Here is a 23,115-nt window from a genome sequence, read left to right as displayed (position 1 = left end):
TTCCGATCTAATAGTTCGGTCGATACGGGAGGGACCGATCGGAGTGGGGACGCGCCCCGCATCTCTGATGAGTAGTCTACACGGAAAAGGGTTCGCTTCGAGCGGTTTTGTTGGGGAAAAAAGACGGATACCGCGTCTAGGGTTTTAGGTTTGAAGTTCGGAAGAGTAGAAGAACATACTTTTTTTTTTTATTTCGTTGTTGCTCTTTCTTTGGCTCTCAATTTGTCATCTAGCTGTTCTGTTGTTTACGAATTGCTCTTCTGCATTGTAATTTATGAAACTTTGTTTGGCATCTGAAGGAAATAAAGGGATTTCGATTTTATGCGTCTATTAATGATATGGGGGGCCGCGGAAGACCATTATTCGACCTTAACGAGCCACCTACCACGGAAGAGGATGACGAAATAGTTGCAGTTGCGCCCTGCGTGCCACAGAAGTCTCTTCCAACTTTGAATCCGCGCACGTCCAACCTTCTTCCTTCGCTTGAAGAGTGTCCCAGGATATTCAATAACAATGCTTTCACCCATGCTGCTTTTGGTTCAGGATTCCAACCATTTAGGATCAAAGAACAACATAGGGAGTCTGCCAAGCAGAAAAAGGATGATTCAGTAGTCAACAGCCAAGGACCTGCACCGGCTGCTTCTGCAAGCAGATGTGACGATGAAAAGGTTGTAGAGGTCGTTGTGATGAAGGAGGCGCAGCCTGTAGAGAAGGAGGAGGGAGAATGGTCTGATATGGAAGGAAATGCAGATACAGATGCACGCAGCGGGAGTAAGGAGCAAGAAAAAGCTTTTGATAATGGTAATATTTCTGATCCAGCCATGCTGGATATGAATAATGATTCACATATACCTAGCACCAGTAATGATGGTGCAGTGGATAGCACTAAAGATGCAAAAGGTTCAGATGGTAGTTTCAAGGGGGATACTAATGCAGATGTCCCAGAGGAGCTTTCGGGAGCATTAAAGAGAAAAGAGGTTAGAGGTATTGAAGCTACTCATGCCTTGAGGCTTGCTAATCATAATCCTTCAAAGAAGGCTAAATATGATGAAGAGAAGGAGCAGAAGTTAGGGAAGTTAGGAAAGACAAAGCCAAAGACTATTCTTGTTGGCATGGATGATGTGAAGAATAATTGCTCTATGAAAAACACATCTCAGAGGAGGCAATCTTCATTTGCGGCTACTACTACCACAACTACTCGAACATCAATAAAAGAAATATCCAGATCAAACTCTGTGGTAGAGAGGACTGGGGAGAGACCTGGTCAGGGTGGAACCAAGGAGCAGAAACAGCAGTCTGAGGTAAGATCAGAAGCAAGCAGCACTGTTGAACTTAGTGAACTTAAGACTGAACCAAATGGCGATGCAATTCCAGGGCCCCAAACACGTTCAAAGAAGATAAATAATTGTGAAAGTCCTCACGAAATTCATCTAACACCCAATTCAAGACCCAGTTCATGGAAGTCTTCTGTGGATTCCAGGCTGTTTAAGCCTTCGGCAGCTTCTTCAAAGAAACAAACAGTGACTGCTCTGGAAACTGCAGATGCAAAATTGGGGAACAAAAGACCTCTTCTCTCCAAGAAACAGAATTTTAATAACCAGCAATACAATGACACATCTGTTGAAAGGCTCCTGAGGGAGGTGACTAACGAACAGTTTTGGCATCATCCAGGTTTGGGATAATCTTTTTAGATTTTCAGTATTTTATGTGTAATTTGTTTCTTTCAATTAGTATTTTGTTATCTGCAATTAGAAGTACATATGCATGAATTTTCCTTTTGGTGCATGGGCACCAGATTGGTTGATAGACCAAAAATAGAAGGCATGATTTCTTGTTGGATTAACTTGGAAAATAAACTCTTTTAATTAATTTTTTGATGCCAGGGTAGTGGGAGTGTCAATCAGTTCATTAAATTACAATTTGTTAAAAAGCAGTAAAAAAAATTGGAAAGCATGGGATGAATCTATATAAAAGAGCAGCTATTGCACTCACATTATGTGCTGCACTTTGGCAATAACCCTTTCACGTTTCATCACTTGAATTTTTTTTTTCTAGATATATCCCATCTAGTTTTACCTTGAATTATTTGTTTTGTTTTTGTACTTAAGGGCTTGTAACCATATTCTCGATATTTCAGAGGAGTCGGACCTTCAATGTGTCCCGGGAAGCTTTGAATCTGTCGAGGAGTATGTTAGAGTCTTTGAACCTCTACTCTTCGAGGAATGTAGAGCACAGCTGTATAGCACGTGGGAGGAATCAACAGAAATGGTATCAAGGGATGCACATGTCATGGTTCGTGTGAAAATGGTGGAAAGACGAGAAAGAGGTATATGTTCTTTTTTCTTTTTTTTTTAAATTGAGTTGAAGCATGCTCTTAAGTTTCAGTAATTCTAGTTTCAAAATTGTTCCAGTTCATTTATGAGTAATTGAAAACTTATGATGGTGTTAAGGGCATGGAGTTATCATTTTCTTGGAGGCATAAATGGATTTAACTGTGCAACTTTTTGATTCTAACATGGGGTGATATTTTAAGAGCATCTAGGAATTAGGAATCAGTGTGGGAACTTATTATGCAGAATTGTGTGTTTATACTTAGATTGGTGCCATCAAATTACTTAATTGTTGGATGCTATTTTTTTATTTTCTAAAATTTTTCAGACATACAGTAAATATATTTGTGTTGCATAGCGCAATAAATTCCATTTATGTTCCCCTCTGGTGACATTTATATAGTATCTCTAGTATATGGGTTGTATCGAACTTGTTACTGGTTCTTTTAGATCCATCTTCCTATAGAGTGCTTTGTTCAAACGTGGATTCATGAACCATTTTTAGATATTTTGATGATATTTGTGGTGCTTCCCTTCTCCGGTTCAATCTCTATTAGTCTTTGTTTTTAACTGCATAATTTACGACAATTTAAATTGTATTTTGGAATATTATCACACCATGTACTTGTCTACTTGATGTAGTTTTTATCCTTTTTTTTTTCCATTACCGATTAGTATTCAAGAAACTTTTATGTTAACCCCCCGTTTATTTGCACTTCTTGGTTGGCGTCTTTTTTGCATCCAAAATTCTCTAAGCATTGAACGATGGGATCATTTTGGTAGATGAATTGGGATCTCATTCTTTGGTAGAAAACCTACTAAAGAATATAGAGAACGAGTAGCTAATTTTAAAGAGGAGTTCTTAATTACATTAAGTGATCAACTTTGTGAGGATGCAACATTGTTAGCTTGAAAATTGTGACATGTTGGAGATAACTTATGGGTAACTAGCTGTGTTCCCGGGAAAATTTAAAAGAAAATGGTGAAATTTAAAAAAAATGTAATCTTTTTAATTACAAATATGAAATTCATCTTGCAAGAATTCTTGTCGAAAGAGACTCTGATCTTTTGTTGCTTTATTGGTTGAAGAATGCTATATTGTATGTATTCAATTTAATAAGCAAAAAAAATGTAACAATTAGAGACTAACAGGTTGAGATGTGAATTTATAATTGCAAACATTCAATTCACCGTTCAAGAATTCCTTTTCATTGGTAAGCATATTTTACAGTCTGTATGTAAATATGTATTTAACAAATATTGCGCAACAACTTAAACTAGATTTAAACATATAAACTAACTTGGAATGCATAGTGGCACCACTTTACAATGCCAAATAATGCAAATTAAATTAAATTTTGTTATAGGATTGAATACGTGTTCAAGTTCTACTTCTGTTTGTGTGTTTTCAATCATTTGTGTACCAAAGTTTTGTTGTTTTATCATTATGCAAGTTAACTATATGAGTCCTTCAAGGGTATGAAAGCGCTTTGGGTATTGCTTGTTAGATATCTTTTGTTTTTCATGAATTTGTTAATTATCCTTTTCATTGGCTAGAACTGATTTCTTCAAATCAAATAGTGATTGTGGAATCTTACAGAACATATCAATTTTGCACTTCCCTTTTTTTTTTAAAAAAAAAGAGTTATGCAGCCCAAACATTTACCCTCGACAAAGTCATCAATTTGAGAATTTTAAGTTTAAAGTCATGAATTTGAGAATTCTAAGTTTTTGTTGATTCCCACAGCCATTTTGGATAACGCGCAGATACTTTCACAATGCAGGAGACCAATAACTTTGAAGTGCATATTTGTGCTATCTTAATCATTGGTTGTATACATATTTTTCTTAGCGTGCGGCAAATCATGCAGAATAAATGGGAAACAATTTTGGCAATCAAAGTGTATTTTATTCTTTTTGGCAAAACAAGCACTAGCATGCTGAATTTTCTCTTCTTTCCTTACCCTATTGAATTAATAGATAAAAAGGTTGAGAATTAATTTATACCTGCTTACTTAAATAAAGAACACATAATATATTTACTTATATTGACTATTTTTTCTCCTCTGATCTATCTAACATGATTGTTTCAATAATGCTCTTTTGTGCGTTGTTTCAATTATTTATTTGACTATGTTGCCGGAATTATACCTTGACGCTTTAGCTTAAATTGAATGTGATTTGGTGCTTGGGTATATGGTGTCATGGCTGAAGCTTTGACCTCTACTAGATCATCTTTTTAATGAAGTGTTGAGGTGCTGAATCTTGGACAAATAATCTTGAATTTTAAAATTTATATGATTGCATCCTCTTAATCCATCTTCAAAGTTCTTTTTAAGGCTTAGTTGTTGTGATAACCGTGTAATTTGTAAACTGTCAGCATATACTGGTCAGTGTGGTACTCTTATCATGAATGGTGATTATCCTCTTATTTTGGTACATTTTCCGCTCTCTGTGCTGAACCCTTTTGGTCTTGGATTGATACCAAACTTATGCCGTGTACTCCATTACCCCCCTTGAAAGGTAATATACCTTTTTGTGCAGGTCTAGCTAGCCTATGATTTTGCGGAAAGTATGTGTTCTTCAAAAGGAACAATACTACCACCTCAATGGCTTGCTGTGTTTTCTATCCTTAATTTTGACCGGGTAATTCAATTTCTTTTTGACGATTTGATTACCCATTCTTTTCCATGCTGTTAAGAGGTTGGTAATTTAGTGTTTTGTATTATAGGTTTGATATTTTAAAATTCTTGTATCTCGCTGTTTCATCTCAATTTTGTTTTTCTACTTACCTTTACAAAACTTTGTGGAAGCTCGACATAGTTCTTCAGTTTTGCTTTTTTAATCATAAATGAAGTCTTAAGAATGCATTGCTGTTATTTTTTATGTTGATTTGTGCCTTCTAAAGCTATGACATTTTGTAATGTGAATTTTCACTGCATGAATGATTGAGATTTACTTATATATCTATGTATTTGACATTGATGTTTTTCGGACCCTTTTAAATTTAGGGTGGTTTGATGTCATTGTTCTTCCAATTCATGAATGCAAGTGGAACTTTAAGGAGGGCGATGTTGCAGTCCTTTCAACCCCGAAACCTGGTTCAGGTTTGAAACTCAGAACTGTGCATGTTATTTCCTTTTGCTAAGTAGCAGCAGTTGGTGCTGTATTTTGTTGATTTGTTTCTTGATTTTATTTTGCTTGCTTTTACAATTCTCTTTTTTTCACTTGTCAGCACCTAGATCTAATAAAAGGATTATGAATTCTGGCGCTAATGAGGATGATAATGAATTTGAGGTGACTGGAAGAGTTGCTGGCACTGTCAGAAGGCATGTCTCTACAGACACTCGAGATCCTCCAGGAGCAATTCTTCATTTTCATGTTGGTGATTCATATGATTCTAGCAGGTAAATAATTTTTAAGAAGTCATATTTTTTCTATAGGTGTAATATAGTCCCTCCTGCAGCTAGTGCGCCGCGGTCACTGATGCTTAGTCATTCACCAAATCTTTGGTTCGTTTTGCCTTCCTGAAATCTACTTTTTTTCCCTCATCACAGCAAAGTGGAAGATGATAATCTTCTGAGGAAACTTCAGCAGCCAAAGAGTACATGGTATCTAACCGTGCTAGGTTCGCTTGCAACCACACAGAGGGAATACGTTGCTCTCCATGGGTTCCGACGCCTTAACTTGCAGGTGAGGAATTGAATCTTTATTATAAATAAATTACTTAAAAAATTTTGTTTAAATTATCTAAAGCCCTAAGTGACAAAGCAGATGCAAACTGCAATTCTCAAGCCAAGTCCGGAATACTTTCCCAAGTATGAAGAACAGACTCCTGCCCTGCCTGAATGTTTTACTCAAAGTTTTGTGGATCATCTTCATAGAACGTTTAATGGTCCACAATTAGCTGCTATTCAGTGGGCTGCAATGCACACTGCTGCAGGTACGACTAATGGATCAACTAGGAGGCAAGAACCTTGGCCTTTCACGCTCGTTCAAGGTCCTCCAGGTACGGGTAAAACACACACCGTCTGGGGCATGCTAAATGTGATCCATCTAGTGCAGTACCAGCATTATTACACCGCATTGCTCAAGAAACTTGCCCCAGAGAGCTACAAACAGCTGAGCGAGTCCACCTCAGAGTGCAGCACAAATACTGGATCAATTGATGAAGTTTTGCAGAGCATGGATCAGAATCTCTTACGAACTCTTCCAAAACTTTGCCCTAAGCCCAGGATGCTTGTGTGTGCTCCATCAAATGCTGCAACAGATGAGCTTTTATCACGCGTTCTTGATCGCGGTTTCATTGATGGAGAGATGAAGGTCTACCGTCCTGATGTTGCCAGGGTCGGAGTTGACTCTCAAACAAGAGCAGCTCAGGCGGTTTCTGTTGAGCGAAGAACTGAACAGCTCTTAATGAAAGGCTTTGAGGAGATTCATGGGTGGATACATCAGTTAAGAGCTCGCGAGTCCCAATTCTCGCAGCAAATATCTGTTCTTCAGAGGGAGCTCAGCACAACAGCAGCAGTTGGTCGGTCCCAAGGATCTGTTGGTGTTGATCCTGATGTTCTTGCTGATCTGGATCATAATAGAGACCTGTTGCTGCAGAACCTTGCTGCAGCTGTTGAAGGAAGAGACAAGGTTTTGGTCGAGCTTTCACGTCTTTTTATTTTAGAAGGCAAGTTCCGTCCGGGGGTTTCCTTTAATCTCGAGGATGCTCGGGCCTGTCTTGAAGCAAGTTTTGCCAATGAAGCTGAAATAGTCTTCACAACTGTTTCTAGTAGTGGCAGGAAATTGTTCTCTCGGCTCACCCATGGCTTTGATATGGTTGTGATTGATGAGGCCGCCCAGGCCAGTGAAGTGGCTATTCTTCCTCCTCTCTCACTTGGTGCTGCTAGGTGCGTTCTTGTTGGAGATCCCCAGCAACTTCCGGCGACTGTCATCAGCAAGGCTGCTGGAACGCTTTTATACAGCAGAAGCCTTTTTGAGAGGTTTCAGCAAGCTGGTTGTCCTACAATGCTACTATCAGTACAATACCGAATGCACCCACAAATTCGTGAATTTCCATCCAGGTACTTCTACCAGGGGCGGTTAACTGATAGCGAGAGTGTTTCAACGTTGCCAGACGAGATATACTATAGAGACCCTCTAATGCAGCCTTACATTTTTTATGACATTATGCATGGACGAGAGTCCCACCGTGGTGGCTCCGTATCATATCAGAATTTAATGGAAGCACAATTTGCGTTGCGGTTATATGAAAATCTTCAAAAAATTGTAAAAACTGATGGTGGGAAGAAAGTTACGGTTGGAATAATTACACCTTACAAGCTTCAGCTGAAGTGCCTCCAAAGGGAATTTGAGGGAGTTATGAATTCTGATGACGGTAGAGATATCTACATCAACACAGTTGATGCTTTCCAGGGCCAGGAGAGGGATGTTATAATCATGTCTTGTGTTCGTGCTTCAAACCATGGTGTAGGATTTGTTGCTGATATACGTCGAATGAATGTTGCGCTCACTCGAGCAAGAAGGGCGTTATGGGTAAGCTTTTGCATTCCTTTTTCTCATTTCTGCTTGCACAAAACTAACAAATCTAATGGACTCATTTTGCTCAGGTTGTGGGCAATGCCAATGCTCTGATGCAATCAGACGACTGGGCAGCTCTGATTAACGATGCTAAGACGAGGAATTGTTTCAAGGACATAGGTAGTATTCCAAAGGAATTTATGGGAATGAAAGGGCCGACATATGCCACAGGAAAAGTGTCCTCAAATAACATGAGGAGTTTCAGAAACGCTGGGCACAGACAGAGACACATCGAGATGATGCCGGAGAACAGGTCTGCTACACCATCCGAAGACGAAGAGAAGTCAGCCTCCTTCACCCCAAGGAATGGAAGCTACAAAAGCCTGAAATCAGTTGAGAATTCTATGGATGAGATGGGGCATTCCAGTGATAGGCCCAGAGATTATGGGGCCACAAAGAGGCAGAGTTCCTTTGGAGGAGGTTTCAGAAGAGATGGTTGATGAGATGAAGCCAGGTTTTATTTGTTGTTAATCAATGACTTGTGAACCTTGGGCTCAAATGATCTTATTCTTGGACCAGCTTGAAGAATCACAACTGAGGCTTTGTCGCCGAAACAGGCTCGCCTTATTGCCGGTCGTGCCTCTACGGAGACATGGCTTGGGATCAGAACTGTGACGGATGCATGTCTCACAGTACGCTATAAATTGGAATCAACCCCTTAAGGATTGGGTTTGAGCAGAGAATCAAGGCTTTGGCAGTGTTTGAGAGTTGCAGGAACTCTGGGGACTTTGGTTAATGAAGATTTCAAACTTTGTGCATATAATGCAAATCACCCCAGCGTTTTAGTTTGATTCTCGGTTGGGATTATCCGATCCAATTCTGTGCAGTTTTGCAAGTTTCTTAAGGTGCACTGCCCTGCGACCTCCAATTTATGGAGTCTAGTGTTGATAATTCATCTTTAGGCTTAGAAATGAGATTAATATGTAATATAGGGGATGAATTCTCCAAAATGGGAACTGACCTGGATGATGTATAGTGTCAGGGGATATTTGATTCATGCATGTGGTCTGGGATCATCCTAAATGCTGTAAATTAGTGAAACATTGAAGGTGAAAATTTAAATTCTTTATTTCCTTGACATCCGTTTTCTTTGCTTTACTAATTTCATTTTTTGGTGGTGATTTTTACCTTCTGAGCATCAATGTGTGTTTATCTTTGTCCTAGTTACCGCATGGTTAGTTATTTCTGAGTGATATATTGTTTGGTGATGTTAGGAGGGTACTGGGTTTAAGGCTTAATTTCTAAATACGGACAGGTGAGAAGGTTTTTTTGTAACTTTTTTTTTTCATTTGACTCTGTGTTAAATTTCTTATGTTTGTATATATAACAGGATAAGATGCCTAAGCTTGCACATTAGTAGTATTCTAATGTAACTTTCATTGCAAATATATGCGAGTCCAGCTGCATCTGTATATAAATTCTTGTATTGTTATTATTTTTTGTTTTTCTTTTTGGGCATTTACATACCTAGCACACATTTTTATGTATTTACATATCTAACACCCAAATTTCAATATTTACATTCATGGCACTCAAAGCTTTAATATTGCATCAAAAATATCACCATCAACTATTTTTTATAACAGTGGAATACACATTTTCATGCACAGGTTTCTCACACCAAAGTGTTATATAAATGCAAGTATGAAAGTTAGGTGTTAAATATGTAAATACATAAGAATTGTGTGCTACGTATGTAAATTTTCCTGTTTTTTAACGACATTACTGTCTGTAAGTCTTGTATTTGGAATTTGGGTGACCTGCATGTTGCGAGCGTCATGCACTCAACCTAGTCGTTCTTCCTCCGGCGACAACCAACCTTGATGCTGCTGCACTATTATTTTTTATTTTTTCTTTTTTAGATGGTTTTTAATATGCAAAGTGGAAAGAAGAGGAGGAAGAAGAAGACAAAAGGTAAGGAATATTTTATTATTCTGAAAGCTAAGTCTCGCTCCTTATAATTTATATTCATTTTGTTAATAAAAGAATGATTCCTTGTAGGTTTCTCCAAGTATCAATCAGTTAGGAAAGACAAGGATGTAGCAACCATTAATTTTATCTTTTCTTTAGCATGGTAATTGCGCTGTGAAGATTGACCGAATTTTTTGATTTTCGTTGGAGATATAGTTGAAGTCAAGTTCGATCAAGTCAAAATCTGGCAAAGCTGATGTTGGCTCAATTCAAGTAAGTGCCGAATCATCTAATTAATTTTTTTTTTAAATTTGATGATGCTCTTGTAATCTTATTCTTCAATCATGTGATTTTTACTTGAAAATCAAAACTCAGTTTCAGTCTAGATTATTAAAATTAACATGGCTTCCAATTTTATTTAATTTGATAATGATAGTATGCATGCAAATCTAATATTCTAATGTAAGATTTAGAATGTGAGAGATGATTCATCACTTTTATGTTATAACAATAGTAATTTAAAAAATTGAAATTTTAGAGGTTGTATTGTGATTGTTTTTGTTTTTTGTTCTCTTTTTTTATGCTTTAATTTGAAATAAAACATGTTTAGTCTATTCAGATATAACATAATTTTGCGGGCTCTGAATATTCCTGCGCCGTTGTCACTCTAAAGAATGAAAGAATAAAATAGAAAGATAAGGTTTCAGGTCAAATTTCAGAACACAGATGGGATAGTAGATAAGATGTCACCCAAAAATATCACTCTCATTTTGAGTACTTTAATATCTGAAATTTGATATTTTTCATAGCCGCAAACTCATAACGGTAGTACTTTGGATTAATGTTAGTTATTAGATACTAAGTATTCAGACTTAACATATAATATAAGCAAGTTTAAGTTTTGAAATTATAAAATTATCACAGTGAAATTAGAGAAGATGGTGGAAGAAAATGTGACGAACCCGATCAAGATTCTGTGGTTTATTTGTCCATAGTAAGGATCCTTCTTGGCTGCCACGAGTCGCTTTGTTCAAGTGGAACTTGTAGACTTAGGGTAGACGTCTATATAGAAGGATAAATTCAAGTTGACTTTAGCTAACATAAAATTGTGTGTGATCAAGTATACTTTATGATGCACAACTCAGTCTTGAAAAAAATATTAAGTGACATACAGGTACACCCGTGATTATAACATATTGAAGTCTATTGGCCAAACCACTTGGTTAGAGGGTTTTGATCTTGATTGCTTCGTTTGTGAGACTTAGGACATGTTTGGCGTGGCTTAAAAGGCACGGTGTGGTGGGGAAATGTCGGAGAAGGGCATTTGGAATTCGCGGCAGTGTTGCGCTTTGGGTAAAGCTCATTAAACACAGGATATGTTTATTCACGATAATATTACCCTCATCCCCCTTGCCCCCCTCGGCTCTCTGTGCTCTCGTATCCCACTCGAAACTCGCGTGCCCCCTCTCCTCTGTGGCTCCGGTGGCTTGGGTTTCGTCTGGTTCTTTTTTGTTGCGGTGGTTGTTGTGGTGAGCTTGCCTTTCTTCTCTCTCTCCTCTTTGTTATTCGGTGGATTTGATGGTTAGGGTTGGTTCCAAACATGTTCCTTTAGTTCCGGTGGTTGTTGTGGTGTGCTTGCCTTTATTCTCCCTCTCTCCCTCCCCCTCCCCCTCCCCCTCCCTCTCCCCTCTATTCTTCGGCTCCATTTGGATCCTTTGCTTTCCGTCGCCCCAAGGCATTCCTTACATACTCGAGCATTTTTATTTTCCAATTATTTGTGTTTCTTTGTGTTCGGTGATGACCTGGTTTCTTTGTGCTCTATAGTTGGTTGATGGATTGGAGGATGGTTGTGTTGTGATGTTGATTTTGCGTTTTTCTTGGTATGTGAAAATTATGGTGTTGTGATTTTTTTTTGTACGTGGAAATTATGTTGAAAATTGGAGGATGACTTAGTTTCTCTATGCTGTGATTGTTGGCATGGGGAAATTAGGGTGTTGTTGGTGATACCGAAATATGATGCTCTGTTCTCTATTTGGTTATGTCGAAATATGGTGCTCAGGTTGGGGAGTTGCTTGTGGGGAGGATGGCTTGGTTTCTTGCATGACTTCCACTATGTAGGCGACCAGTGGGTTGGGGAGTTGCTTGTGGGTCACCCCACACAATCTATTTTCACTGATCTATTGAAGGAATTTCACATAAATCATGGTTTGCATGGCTCGTTCATGATGATTTCAAGAGAGGTGTTGGCTATAACTCTATATTTTATCACAAAATGAGTTCATGAGAGGTGTTATGAAACTTTTCTAACACTCATCCAAAACTATCAGCAGATATATCTCAATTGAGCTAAATGCTCTGATTGGTTTGTCACTATAAATCTTCATTCCAAAGCACACCTGTGTAGACTTCACATGATCAGTGTTATATGCTATATGTTAAGGTAGTTTCATGTGTTTATATTCTTCTAAATCAACTTGAACACAATGTCTCTAATATCATTGGTAACTATTTCAGGATTGTGTTGGAGCGATTGATGAAACACATTTTGATACATGTATTCCCAATTGTGAAAAGATTGCATACATTGGATGATGTCGATCACCAACACAAAATGTGATGTTGTATGTGATTTCAATAAATGCTTCATATTTGCTCTGGCCGGATATGAACACAGTGCACATAACAGTCATATTTTTAATTTTGCTACGCGAACTAAATAGTATAACTTTCCGTAGCTACCTCTATGTTAGCTTGAATATTAACAAAGGAAATGCTAATATCTTGCACAACACTCATGATTATTTTTATATTAAATAAATATTATTTGGTTGACGCTGGATATCCATTACGAAAAGGGTATCTCAAGCCCTTTGCTGATACCAAATATCATATTCCTAATTTTGAGAGAGTTAACAATATCACTCGGGGTAAGAAAGAGATATTCAATAAGTGACGCTTTTATTTACGCCGTGTCATTGAAAGGTCATGTGAAGTTTGGAAAAAGAAATTAGTCGTGTTGTGGGATATGCCGACATTTTTTTCTAAACAAGTGTAGATTGTGGTCGCCACAATGTTTTTATACAATTATATTCGGTGACATCCTTCGTGGAACGACATTGATTTCAATAGAGCTGATGAAGATCATTCACATGTCCCTGTTGAAGCATATACATATTATTTAAGACGAACTTTATCATAGACTCAAGGTGAATTGCTTGAGATTTGCATCCAGGATGAGGAAGGTGCCAGGAGGGGGGAGGGGGGGGATGATAGAATTGAGGGAACGAATTAAAGTTGTCATAGTTGGAGGCCAAATTGAGGGATTGTCTGTTTTTGTTGCCACTTTATTTGCAATGTGTTGTGAATATATTTATTTTTTGGTATATGGATGTTTTATGCAAGGCATGCATATTTTGAATCTCAAATTTTTTTCTATTTCTTATTGATGTATTATTTACCAGGTGGATGACCGATGAGGCAAACCTGGATAAAATATGTAATATGAACATTGCATGTTTTTTTTTTTTTTTTTGGAGGTTTATGATGAGATATTCGACCTTAAGGGTCTTCTGGATGACCTATATTTCACTTTTGGTTCTTGTCATATGTGAGATCCCAATGAAAGTAACCAAGTTCTTCTCAATTTTCAGTGCAATGGCTTTTGAGATTCCTCTAGATGGTATTTTGTGGTGATATGCATATTTGACACATGAGCTGAGTATTACTTGGTTTAAAACCAACTAATAACATTTTTTTTATAAAGTCTGTTGTCTTCTTGTAGTGACAAATTCGTTGGTTTATGTTAGATTCTTTGAGATTTCAGTTAAATAACTTGCATTGATTACTTCGAATATTTTTTTTCACTAATGTTGTTTTTAAAGATTTGTGCTTCGTTGTTTTAAAATCATCTGAAAAGATGAGGTCGAGAACTTTCGATACCTTCGGAGTTTGTACTGCTACTGTGATCTACAATATTTTCTGTCTAACTCGTGATAGCCACATAGCTACGAAATAGTTTTACAGTTGCCCGAGGAAAAGAACATCAAACTGTGAGTTCTTTAGGTGTGCTGATGGGTTGCATAAATCCACCATCGATAGTGGGTGTGACGAGTTTCCTTGGATAGCGGTTTATCTCGTAACATAAGTCAATTATAATTTAAAAAGAATATTATCATTCTATTAATTGTTATTTTAATAATTTTTTTTTAATTTTGATTGTCGTGTTACTCACTATTTTGTGAGATGTCTTTTTTTATTTTGTAACATTCAAACTTGATATTTGATTTCAAGTATGGAATGTGTTAATATGAATAGTTATGCTATAAATAACACTATAGTACAAAGACATAAAAGTCATTTATTCAGAAACAACTATAACCCAACTGTTTCAAACTGCAAAAAATAAACATATAGTCATCTTATGCGCAATAGCTTTTTAATAATCTGTAGTTACCCCAAACAGACCCTTAATAATCAAACCACGTTGACAGAGGATTAAAATTACATTCTTAATTCTTACTAGCACATTATTTTGAGCATGAATATAGTAATATATACTTGGCATGACCTTAGCTTTACATGGGCTTAAGTTACTGACAAATTTGTCACCTTTGATAAACGGTTGTAGAGTGTGGATGGTGTTTTGGTCTTTAGCCTAAATGATATATTTCATTCGAATAATTTTTAGATCTTTACGAATTGAAAACTTAATTTTTTGAGTCGACCTCTTCGGTTGATGTTCACATTTAACACCTCTATTACTGAGAATATGTTCACATTTAACACCTCTATTACTGAGAATATTTCATGGAACTCTTAGATTTGTAATTTGACTGAATTCAATTTCTTAAATATTTAAAAAAATATTAGTCCTGTTAACTCCTGCCTTTATAGAGAGGAGGATCGGATTGGATTGGACTGACAATGTAGGATTTATGACCTTACCTTATAGGCAATACAATTCATTTTAGACCATGCATAACTTAATGATATTAAATTTAAAAGTTTTGAAAGAAAATTTTAAAAATTTTGATTACATGCACGCTTTGCCAGAAAAAAATAATTTTAATTTTTTTTTTTATTTTAATCCTACAACTTTCTCAAACGTTTAGATTAAGAATTTAAAATTATCGTCGGAGTACATGCCGGTGTTTCGAGGACTGAAGGTTATTTTATAAAACTTGCTAACTGCAATACTTATTAGAATGTCAAATGGATTGATCGATGTGGGACTTATAGTATTTTTTTATAGGCAAGGTTACCTATTCCAGAGTAAAGATTTGAAAAAAGAGATTTTATAAAATTTAGATTACCTTGCATGCTTTTCAAGTCAAATTTAATTTCAAGTTCATTTTTAATTTTTTTTTTCTATTAGACATTCTTAGACACTTAGGTTTAAAAATTATAATTATCATCAAAGGAAATTATCATTGAAGGACATACAAATGTTTAAACTTAGTACTATAGCATATTTTAGAAAATTTGCACACTTTTAAGGTGATCAACAAATCTTTCAGAACAATATATTCAAGTGGGTCTTGCAAAGCAAGCGCAAGTCCTTATCTATTTAGACATCCTAATGCATGCAAAGCTTTATTTTGAACTCCTTAGACATAGCCTTCTATCCACTTCAGAGTACGTGTTGCGGATTTGGAGGCGTGGTGCGCAAATTAGAAGCTACTAGCTTTTATCCTTAGTGATTGGATCAACCATTGTAAGATTCCTTAAATACAACAAACATAATTCTTTCATATTGAGATACTTTATAGATGAAATTTTGAAATAAAGCATTTATATTAGAGCACTTCTAAGATGGCAGCCTTTCTAGGAGGTTGTACCAAAAGGATAAAAGGCATACTAGATCAAAATGAAAAACATTTTGATGAATGAGAGTTTGGCTATCACATATGGTGGTGAAGCTAAGGGTGATATGGAGTTGATTTTGAGCTTCTTATTCAAATTTAAACTCAAAATTAAAATGAATGCTATACTGAGACATAATCGAAACCAAAAAGATTTTGATTGAACAAAATTTGACTGCTCGAGACATATTTCGAGTACTCAAAATTAGTTTTAAATAAACAAATAAATAAATATAAATTTTATACGTTATATTGTACATATATATTTATTATGTCATTTATATAAATATTTATTTTGAGTGGATTTAAGTTATATTCGAGTAAATTGAAACGACCTAAAAATTTATTTTGTGTTTGCAGTATAGCTTGATATCAATACAAATCTAGAGCGAGTTTAGAGAGGAGGATCGGACCGGACTGGTCAATGTGCGATTTTTACCTTACTTTATAGGCAAGATGACTCTTTTGAGATCTTGCATAACTTAATTAAATTAAATTAAATTTTAGAAAAAAAAATTATAAATTTTTGATTACTTGAATGTTTTTCGAGAAAAAAATAAATTTAAATTCTTTTTTATATATTTAATCATGTAACATTCTCAGATGTTTTGATTAAGAATTTAAAATTATCGTCGGAGTACATGCGGATGTTTCGGGGACTTCATGTTATTTTAGAAAACTTGTGAACACCAATACTTATTAGAATGTCGATTGGACTGACCAATGTAGGACTTACAATATTGCTTTATAAGCAATACTGTTTATTCAAGAGCATGCTTAACTTAATATATTAAATTAAAAGCTTGAAAAAGTGACTTTATAAAATTTAGATTACTTTGAATGTTTTTCCAGACAAATTTAATTGTTAGTCCATTTTTAATATTTTTTCTCTTGCGGCGTTCTTTGACACTTAGTTTTAAGGATTATAATTATTGTCAAAGTACATGCAAATGTTTAAACTTCGAGTGCTATAGCATATTTTAGAAAATTTGCATGCTTTCAAGGTGATCAACACATCTTTCAGAACAATATATTCAAGTTAAAGTGGGTCTCGCGAAGCCCGCGAAGATCTTATTTGCTTGGACATCCTAATACATGCAAATCTTTATTTTGAACTTAGACAAAAACTTCTATCCGCTTCTAAGTACGTGTTGCGGGTTTGATAGTGTGGTTCACAAATTAGAAGCTACTAGTTTTTGTCTATAGTTATTGGATCAAACATTGTAAAAGATTCCTTAAATACAACAAACAGAATTCTTACGGTTTGAGATACTTTTTAGATGAATTTTGAAATAAAGCATTTATATTAGAGCGCTTGTAAGATGGAGCCTTTCTAGGAAGTTGTACCAAAAGGATAGAAGGCATAATCGATCAACATGAGCAACAAATTGATGAATGAGAGTTCGGGTTATGGCATATGGTGATGAAGCTAAGGGTGATATGGAGTCGAGTTCGAGCTTATTATTACCAAATTTAAAATCAAAACTAAAATAAATGCTATACTAAGATTTAATAGAAACGAAAAAGATTTTGTTTGAACTAAATTTGACTGCTCGACACTTATTTTGAGTACTCAAAATTAGTTTTTTAGTTAAATAAATACATAAATATAAATTTTATACCTTATATTGTACATGTATTTTGCTATATTTATTATGTCATTTATATAAATATTTATTGTGAGTTGACTCGAGCTATATTGGAGTAGATTGGAACAAAGTAAGAATTGATTTTGTGTTTGGAGTATAGCTTGATATTGATTGGAGTCAAATCTGGAGCAAGTTTAGAGCTATTAGCATCTTTAAATAAAGCAATACATCAACAAGAATATGAAAACAAACGACCATGCAAGGATTTTTAAATGGGCATTTACATACATTCCACTCAATTTTGTATGTACTTACATATCTAACATCAAAATTTTGCATTTTACATTTTTACCAACTAATTTTTTCATATCACATAGGAAGTATCACCTTTTTAACTTTTAAAAACTGAAATACACCTTTTAATTTATTAAAAAAAAGTTTATAAGTAAAATTGAACTTTATGTGTTAGATATGTAAATGCATAGGAATTGAGTAGCATTTATGCAAATCTTCCTCTTTTAAAATGAAAATGAAGTGTAATACCCATAAATTTCAAACAAAATTTATTTTTCTCATATGAATTCTACGATGACATTTAGGGCTTATTTGGAGTAGTTGGAGGTGTTTGTAGATGTACTTGTAGAACTGTTGTTGAATTGCTTTTTAAAATAAAATAGAAACAAACAGCTTAAAACTAATACTAGCACACTGATTGTAAGAAATTACATCTTATTACAACAATATTATAAAGCAATAAAGCTGCAATCGAGCAGAAATATAACAGCAGAGGTCTAAATAATAGTTGTGAAAAAGTTGCCCCAAACAAACTAATATAAGATAACAGCTGCCCCCAAACACACGTTAAAATAAATCAAACATTTTAGTTCAATTTCGCCTCAAACTTTTTCAGGCTTCAAATAGGCTTTTTGATAATTGATTCTGTTTGATAAGATTTCATGCTATAATGGGTTTGAATTCAAATTCACTCCTGCCTAATTTCCTTTTAGGAATATTTACTTAGATATCACTCAATTCTTATGTATTTGACAACTAGACTTCAATTTTTACATATATGCCCCCTTATGCATGAAAAAGTGTATTTCACATTCAATAAGTTAAAATACTGGCATTTCTGATGTGATATGAAAGATTTCTGGAGTATAAATGTAAAAAAGCAAAGTTTTGGCATTATATATGTAAAAACATAAGATTTGGGTCGTATTTATGTAAATCCCAGTTTGATTTAAGGCAACTTCTGCCCTGATTCCTGGACATGGCAGCATACTTCTTCTTCAAGTTTTTTTCTTCTTCTCAAGGTATAGGCATGGTGGCATCCTTAATCTTTTAAAAACATGGAATAAAAGATGCCAATTATTTATCTAATTTGTTTTAGAACTACCCTATACAGAATGAAGAATGTCCAAGCAAACCAATTTACAGAATATACTGCCCACGCAGAAAATAAGCAACCTAATTTTCCTTATTTATAGAACTTCATTAACATCTTTACATGTAATGGGATTTGTAAATTACAGGCCTAGTAAAATCTACTTTTCCCTCTATAACTATACTTCTCTTTCAGAACTCATAGAAGCTGTGCCTTTGAGGTCTAGTTTCGACAATCGGACTCCTCCCTCCAGCACTGGCGTAGCCGTCCTCGTAGGTACTGCTGGTGCTGAACTCCACCTGAGTTCTGAAAACCGCACATACCGGCCGGTGGTCGGAGAATCTTGACTCTCCTCTGTTATATTGTACTTGCTCGATTCCATCTCCGCACCATAATATACGGTCACACCTTAAAAAAAAGCACAAAAATTTCATCATTATTGTTACTTCACGTAATCAATCAATCTTGAGATTACTGCCACACTTCTTTTAAGTAAGGTTAAATAGAATGGTTTTCCCATGAGGAAGAGCCGATGATGCAGTTTCACTCTGCATTTCATAGAGAGAATTTGTGGCCAAGAAAGGTATTTACATAATACACCATCCAATTCTTATGTATTTACTTTCCTCCCACCTAAACTTTGATTTTTACATTTATACCACCCGAATCTCTTATCACATAAAAATACAACCGTTTTTTAAGAGGTGAAATACACCTTTTCATGCAAAGGTAAGGCGGCCTATATATATATATATATATATATATATATTAAATACATTTTCTCCAAAATAGATAAATGACACCTTTATGCATACTTATACTTTTACATGAAGTGTACGAAATATCTGTAAGGTGGCCTATATATATATATATATATTGAAGCTTAAGTGTTATATCTGTAAATACATAAGAATTGAGTGGTATGCATGTGAGTCTTCCAAAATTTATTAAACCTTCAGTTTATGAAAAAGTCAGACTAGTCATTGCTCTAAGCCAACCTTTTATTTGAGATTTATGGCTTTAACTTGAGATTTTTTTCTTCCAACTTCATTTTAAATTGCAGAAATTAAATTTGAACAGTCATTTTCCTCATCTAAATCTACACTTTTCTTCATGAGCTTGTGAACAATTATGTAGATAGAACTCGTGATAATCAAGTAATTATGACTTGACAGTTTTTGATGAAAACTAATATAGAATTTTGAGTTTAGATTGATCATTATTGAAATGATTTCTTAAGATCAAATTAAATTCACCACAAATGCATGATGATAGTTCATGATAGCTTGATCAATGGTGTTGACGAACAGTTTAGAGCATACCATGCTGGGGTTCGACGGTTCTTCTTCGACTTCACCGTCTCTCCAGCATATTCGTCGGAGTTGTGAGAGTATTTGTAGGTTGGTGCGAAGTAGATCTTTCCCTCCTTCCACCCACCAAATACTCTTCCTGCTTCTTTCTCCATATTTAGCTGTGGAAATACTTGAGATATTTAGAGTAAAAAAGATTTAGCCATTTGGTTAAATGATTTTATTTGGGTTTGCATTTGTTTACCTGATCCTTCTCTAGTAAAGCATCCCAATCATTATCATCTAGCAATGTTCTCGTGTCCTCGTAGCTTAAAGCAACTCGATAATTCAAATCCCCAAGCCAAAATACTCGGCTGCGGTATATGTTGATTTACAAGAAATGAAGTGGGAAATTATTTGCTTGGATATTTCTTTAAGGCATTTACATACATACCACACAATTCTCATGTATTTACATATCCAACACTCAAATCAAACATTCATATTCAAACATTCATATTTACATATATATCACTCAAATCCTTAACATCACATAAAAAATACCACTATTACTATCTTTTAATACTGAAACACATCTTTTCATGCATAGGTTTGCGGCATCAAAGTGTTATATGTGTAAACATGAATGTTTAGGTGCAAGATATGTGAATGCATAAGAATTGTGTGGAATATCTGTAAATTTCCCCTTTTTTGTCTCAAATTCATTTTACTTGACTTTAATCTTATGATTCAAAAAAAATTTTAGGAGCTAATTTGGCCATATGATAGAAACTTACTCATGATCTTTGATCCTTTCGGGTATTTGACGAGCTGGTGTCTTGCATATACTAGGGAACTGTGTGTTCTTCAAGATCTCGACAACGTCGGAGTTTCTCTTCAGCTCATCTCCTTCCTTCTCTCCTGAAGCCAAATGGCTACAGATAAAGCAGAAGCTCGTGTTATGTATTGTCATGCTCATTGCAATACATCCCTGTGCATCATAAAACATCTAATAAGACAAAGCTACAGATTTCCTTGATTTCTTGTGCAGCATGATTCTAATATGCTAACCAACCTTGTTTCCAAGGTAACCCATGATCCCCCTTCCTGTAGAGGAAACCCTAAGATGGCCAATGTGTTGCACAAGATCATTCTTCACCCACACAGACAAGAATATGCCCACCATCTGCTTGTTGGAAACCAAACAATAGGTATCGCCGATCACCTTCTCCGGACCACCACAACATGTTAATGGAGAATTTTCATCAATTGTGATTGACTCGAGTCTGTGTATGAACTCCCTCAGCTCCCTTGCCTTCCACCGCATGCTAGATGGATCAATTGAGCAGTTACAGGTCTTGACCAAAGCGCTATTTGCTCTATGATGTTTGCTTAGAGCCTTCAGTGAGGATCTCTGAAAGGCGGTCCTCTCTTTCGCTTGGTTGATGTGCTTTGATGAGTTAGAATCAGATGAAAAGTCATCCCTGTCACTCAAGTATCTGCCACTAGAGCTATTGAGGGCCGAAGCGATAAGCGCGAGCCACTTCGTCGCTGGCTCGTTGTCCTCAATGACAAGCACATTGCCTGCATTTAAAGGAACTATCTCCTGAAACCTGAAGAAGGTAAGAATTTAAGAACTTCATCATATCTTTTTGTTATCAAAATAAGAATAAGATTAAAGAGTTCGCACCCTAACACATATATATCTATGTCTTCTTCAACTTGTAGAAAATCTACAAGATTGAGGCCAATGTGCGGTGTTTTTCCTCCTACATTCCATGTTCCGACAAATAGCCTGCAAATTTAGAACTCATAAAGCTGATATCCTCATATTGGTGGAATTTGTTCGTCGTGTCGACAATATGAAGGCAGCAAAGAATTCAAACCTGTACACTTTCTTCTCTACTATTTCTCGCTGCAACGGTCGTTCAATGGTGCAAATGTTCAGGCTTTCGATTCGTGAATTCGAAGGTCTATCTGAAGATGAATAAGTTAGATGCAGCAAGCACTTTTATTTGTGCAGGGCAAATTAATGGTTAGTTTTTCATCTCCACAGATATTTGATTGATTTTGATCTTTTTTTAAAATAACATGTTTTTGAATTTGATATGGTGATACAAATATATATAATGTCAGATTTTGTCATTTGCAAATCACCTGAAAAGCTTTTTCTGACAAGAGGAGATGCATCCAACAAACAACTCCTCGCCACATTTCTTCGATTCAAATCTGTTGAAGATTTATATAGAACACTTCTTCTCATTTGAAGCTCATATTGCCAAATTCAAAATAGAGGAGCTGAAATCAAACATGTATTAAATCAAATTTCCATACCTGGGAATCCATCTCCATCCGTTCCTCTTCTACTCCTTCCCTTCTTACTAAAAATATTGGTGAGCAAAGACTGAAACATTCATGGTGAAACAAATCGGTTAAAATCGATGACCTCCTGATCACAAAATGAACTTTCCTATCATTGCTATTAACAATTGACATCAATTTCATACCTTCTTTTTCCTCTCACATTTGAACGAATTATCGGTGGCGGTGTCTGTGATCATATTCCGGGACTGGTCGTGGTGGTGTTTTGAATTCGACATTCATTCACATTGTAGGGTTTGTGTTTCTGGCTGCCTCATGATCAATCATGGAGGATGGTGTTGGGTGGGAGAATGGAGGAAGAAGATAAATAGAGCAAATACAATGGAGTATGGGAGGAGATGAAAACAGATTACAGAGGTGAAATTAGAGGAAGAAACAGAGGCTGAGAAGCAGAGGTTTTTCTTTTTCTATTTTGGTTCATTGCTAGCTTTTGTTCTGTTGCTGGATTCAGTTAATTAAACAGACTCTCTCCCGCCATCTTCGTTTGGGAGTTTGGTGCGGGTAATCCGCATGCGCGTGATGGAGATTGGGATGGGTGAGATTGTGATTTTTGGATCGGACGGTTGGGATAATGCTTCGTGGTTAATTATCGAAAGTCCCATGCGACTGTTTGTGTGAGTGAATAGGCCAAGCCTACTAGTATTCTGTATCTTCACTGCCATGTCAGTTCGACTGGCGAGGAATTATTGCGTGCGGACACCGCATACATCTCTGCATGCGGTGTCCGATCCTGTACATAAATCACTGTGATCTACGGTCCGGAACGGACAACCTATC

The 23,115-nt window shown here is 35.9% G+C and overlaps 2 protein-coding genes across 3 annotated transcripts in view; one reads left to right on the top strand and one right to left on the bottom strand.

The window, feature by feature from the left end:
* The window catches only part of LOC110021331 (uncharacterized ATP-dependent helicase C29A10.10c-like), a 9,280-nt gene extending 283 nt beyond the window's left edge, over nucleotides 1–8,997 (top strand). The window contains exons 1-8 of one of the 2 annotated variants that reach the window (XM_020719782.1): nucleotides 13–148; nucleotides 300–1,671; nucleotides 2,138–2,326; nucleotides 5,342–5,437; nucleotides 5,566–5,737; nucleotides 5,888–6,023; nucleotides 6,105–7,874; nucleotides 7,949–8,997. In XM_020719782.1, coding sequence (XP_020575441.1) covers nucleotides 339–1,671; nucleotides 2,138–2,326; nucleotides 5,342–5,437; nucleotides 5,566–5,737; nucleotides 5,888–6,023; nucleotides 6,105–7,874; nucleotides 7,949–8,359 — 4,107 coding nt within the window. In that variant the 5' untranslated portion in view covers nucleotides 13–148; nucleotides 300–338 and the 3' untranslated portion in view covers nucleotides 8,360–8,997. Of the gene's footprint in view, nucleotides 1–12; nucleotides 149–299; nucleotides 1,672–2,137; nucleotides 2,327–5,341; nucleotides 5,438–5,565; nucleotides 5,738–5,887; nucleotides 6,024–6,104; nucleotides 7,875–7,948 lie in introns of those variants that run through there. The other variant, XM_020719781.1, reaches the window with a different exon arrangement.
* A 9,688-nt stretch (nucleotides 8,998–18,685) lies between these two features.
* On the bottom strand, nucleotides 18,686–22,748 carry LOC110021467 (type I inositol polyphosphate 5-phosphatase 5-like). The gene is made up of 10 exons (XM_020719968.1): nucleotides 22,464–22,748; nucleotides 22,291–22,360; nucleotides 22,114–22,185; nucleotides 21,843–21,933; nucleotides 21,647–21,751; nucleotides 21,032–21,569; nucleotides 20,754–20,947; nucleotides 20,222–20,330; nucleotides 19,990–20,138; nucleotides 18,686–19,075 (listed from the first exon to the last, which is right to left on the bottom strand). The coding sequence occupies exons 1-10, from the start codon at nucleotides 22,554–22,556 to the stop codon at nucleotides 18,859–18,861; spliced, it is 1,638 nt and encodes a 545-aa protein (XP_020575627.1). The 5' UTR covers nucleotides 22,557–22,748; the 3' UTR covers nucleotides 18,686–18,858.
* Between the last annotated feature and the right edge of the window lie 367 nt (nucleotides 22,749–23,115).

Source organism: Phalaenopsis equestris, unplaced genomic scaffold, assembly GCF_001263595.1.
Source record: "Phalaenopsis equestris unplaced genomic scaffold, ASM126359v1 Scaffold000134, whole genome shotgun sequence".
Lineage (NCBI taxonomy): Eukaryota > Viridiplantae > Streptophyta > Magnoliopsida > Asparagales > Orchidaceae > Phalaenopsis > Phalaenopsis equestris.
This window is presented reverse-complemented; position numbering and strand designations above follow the sequence as displayed.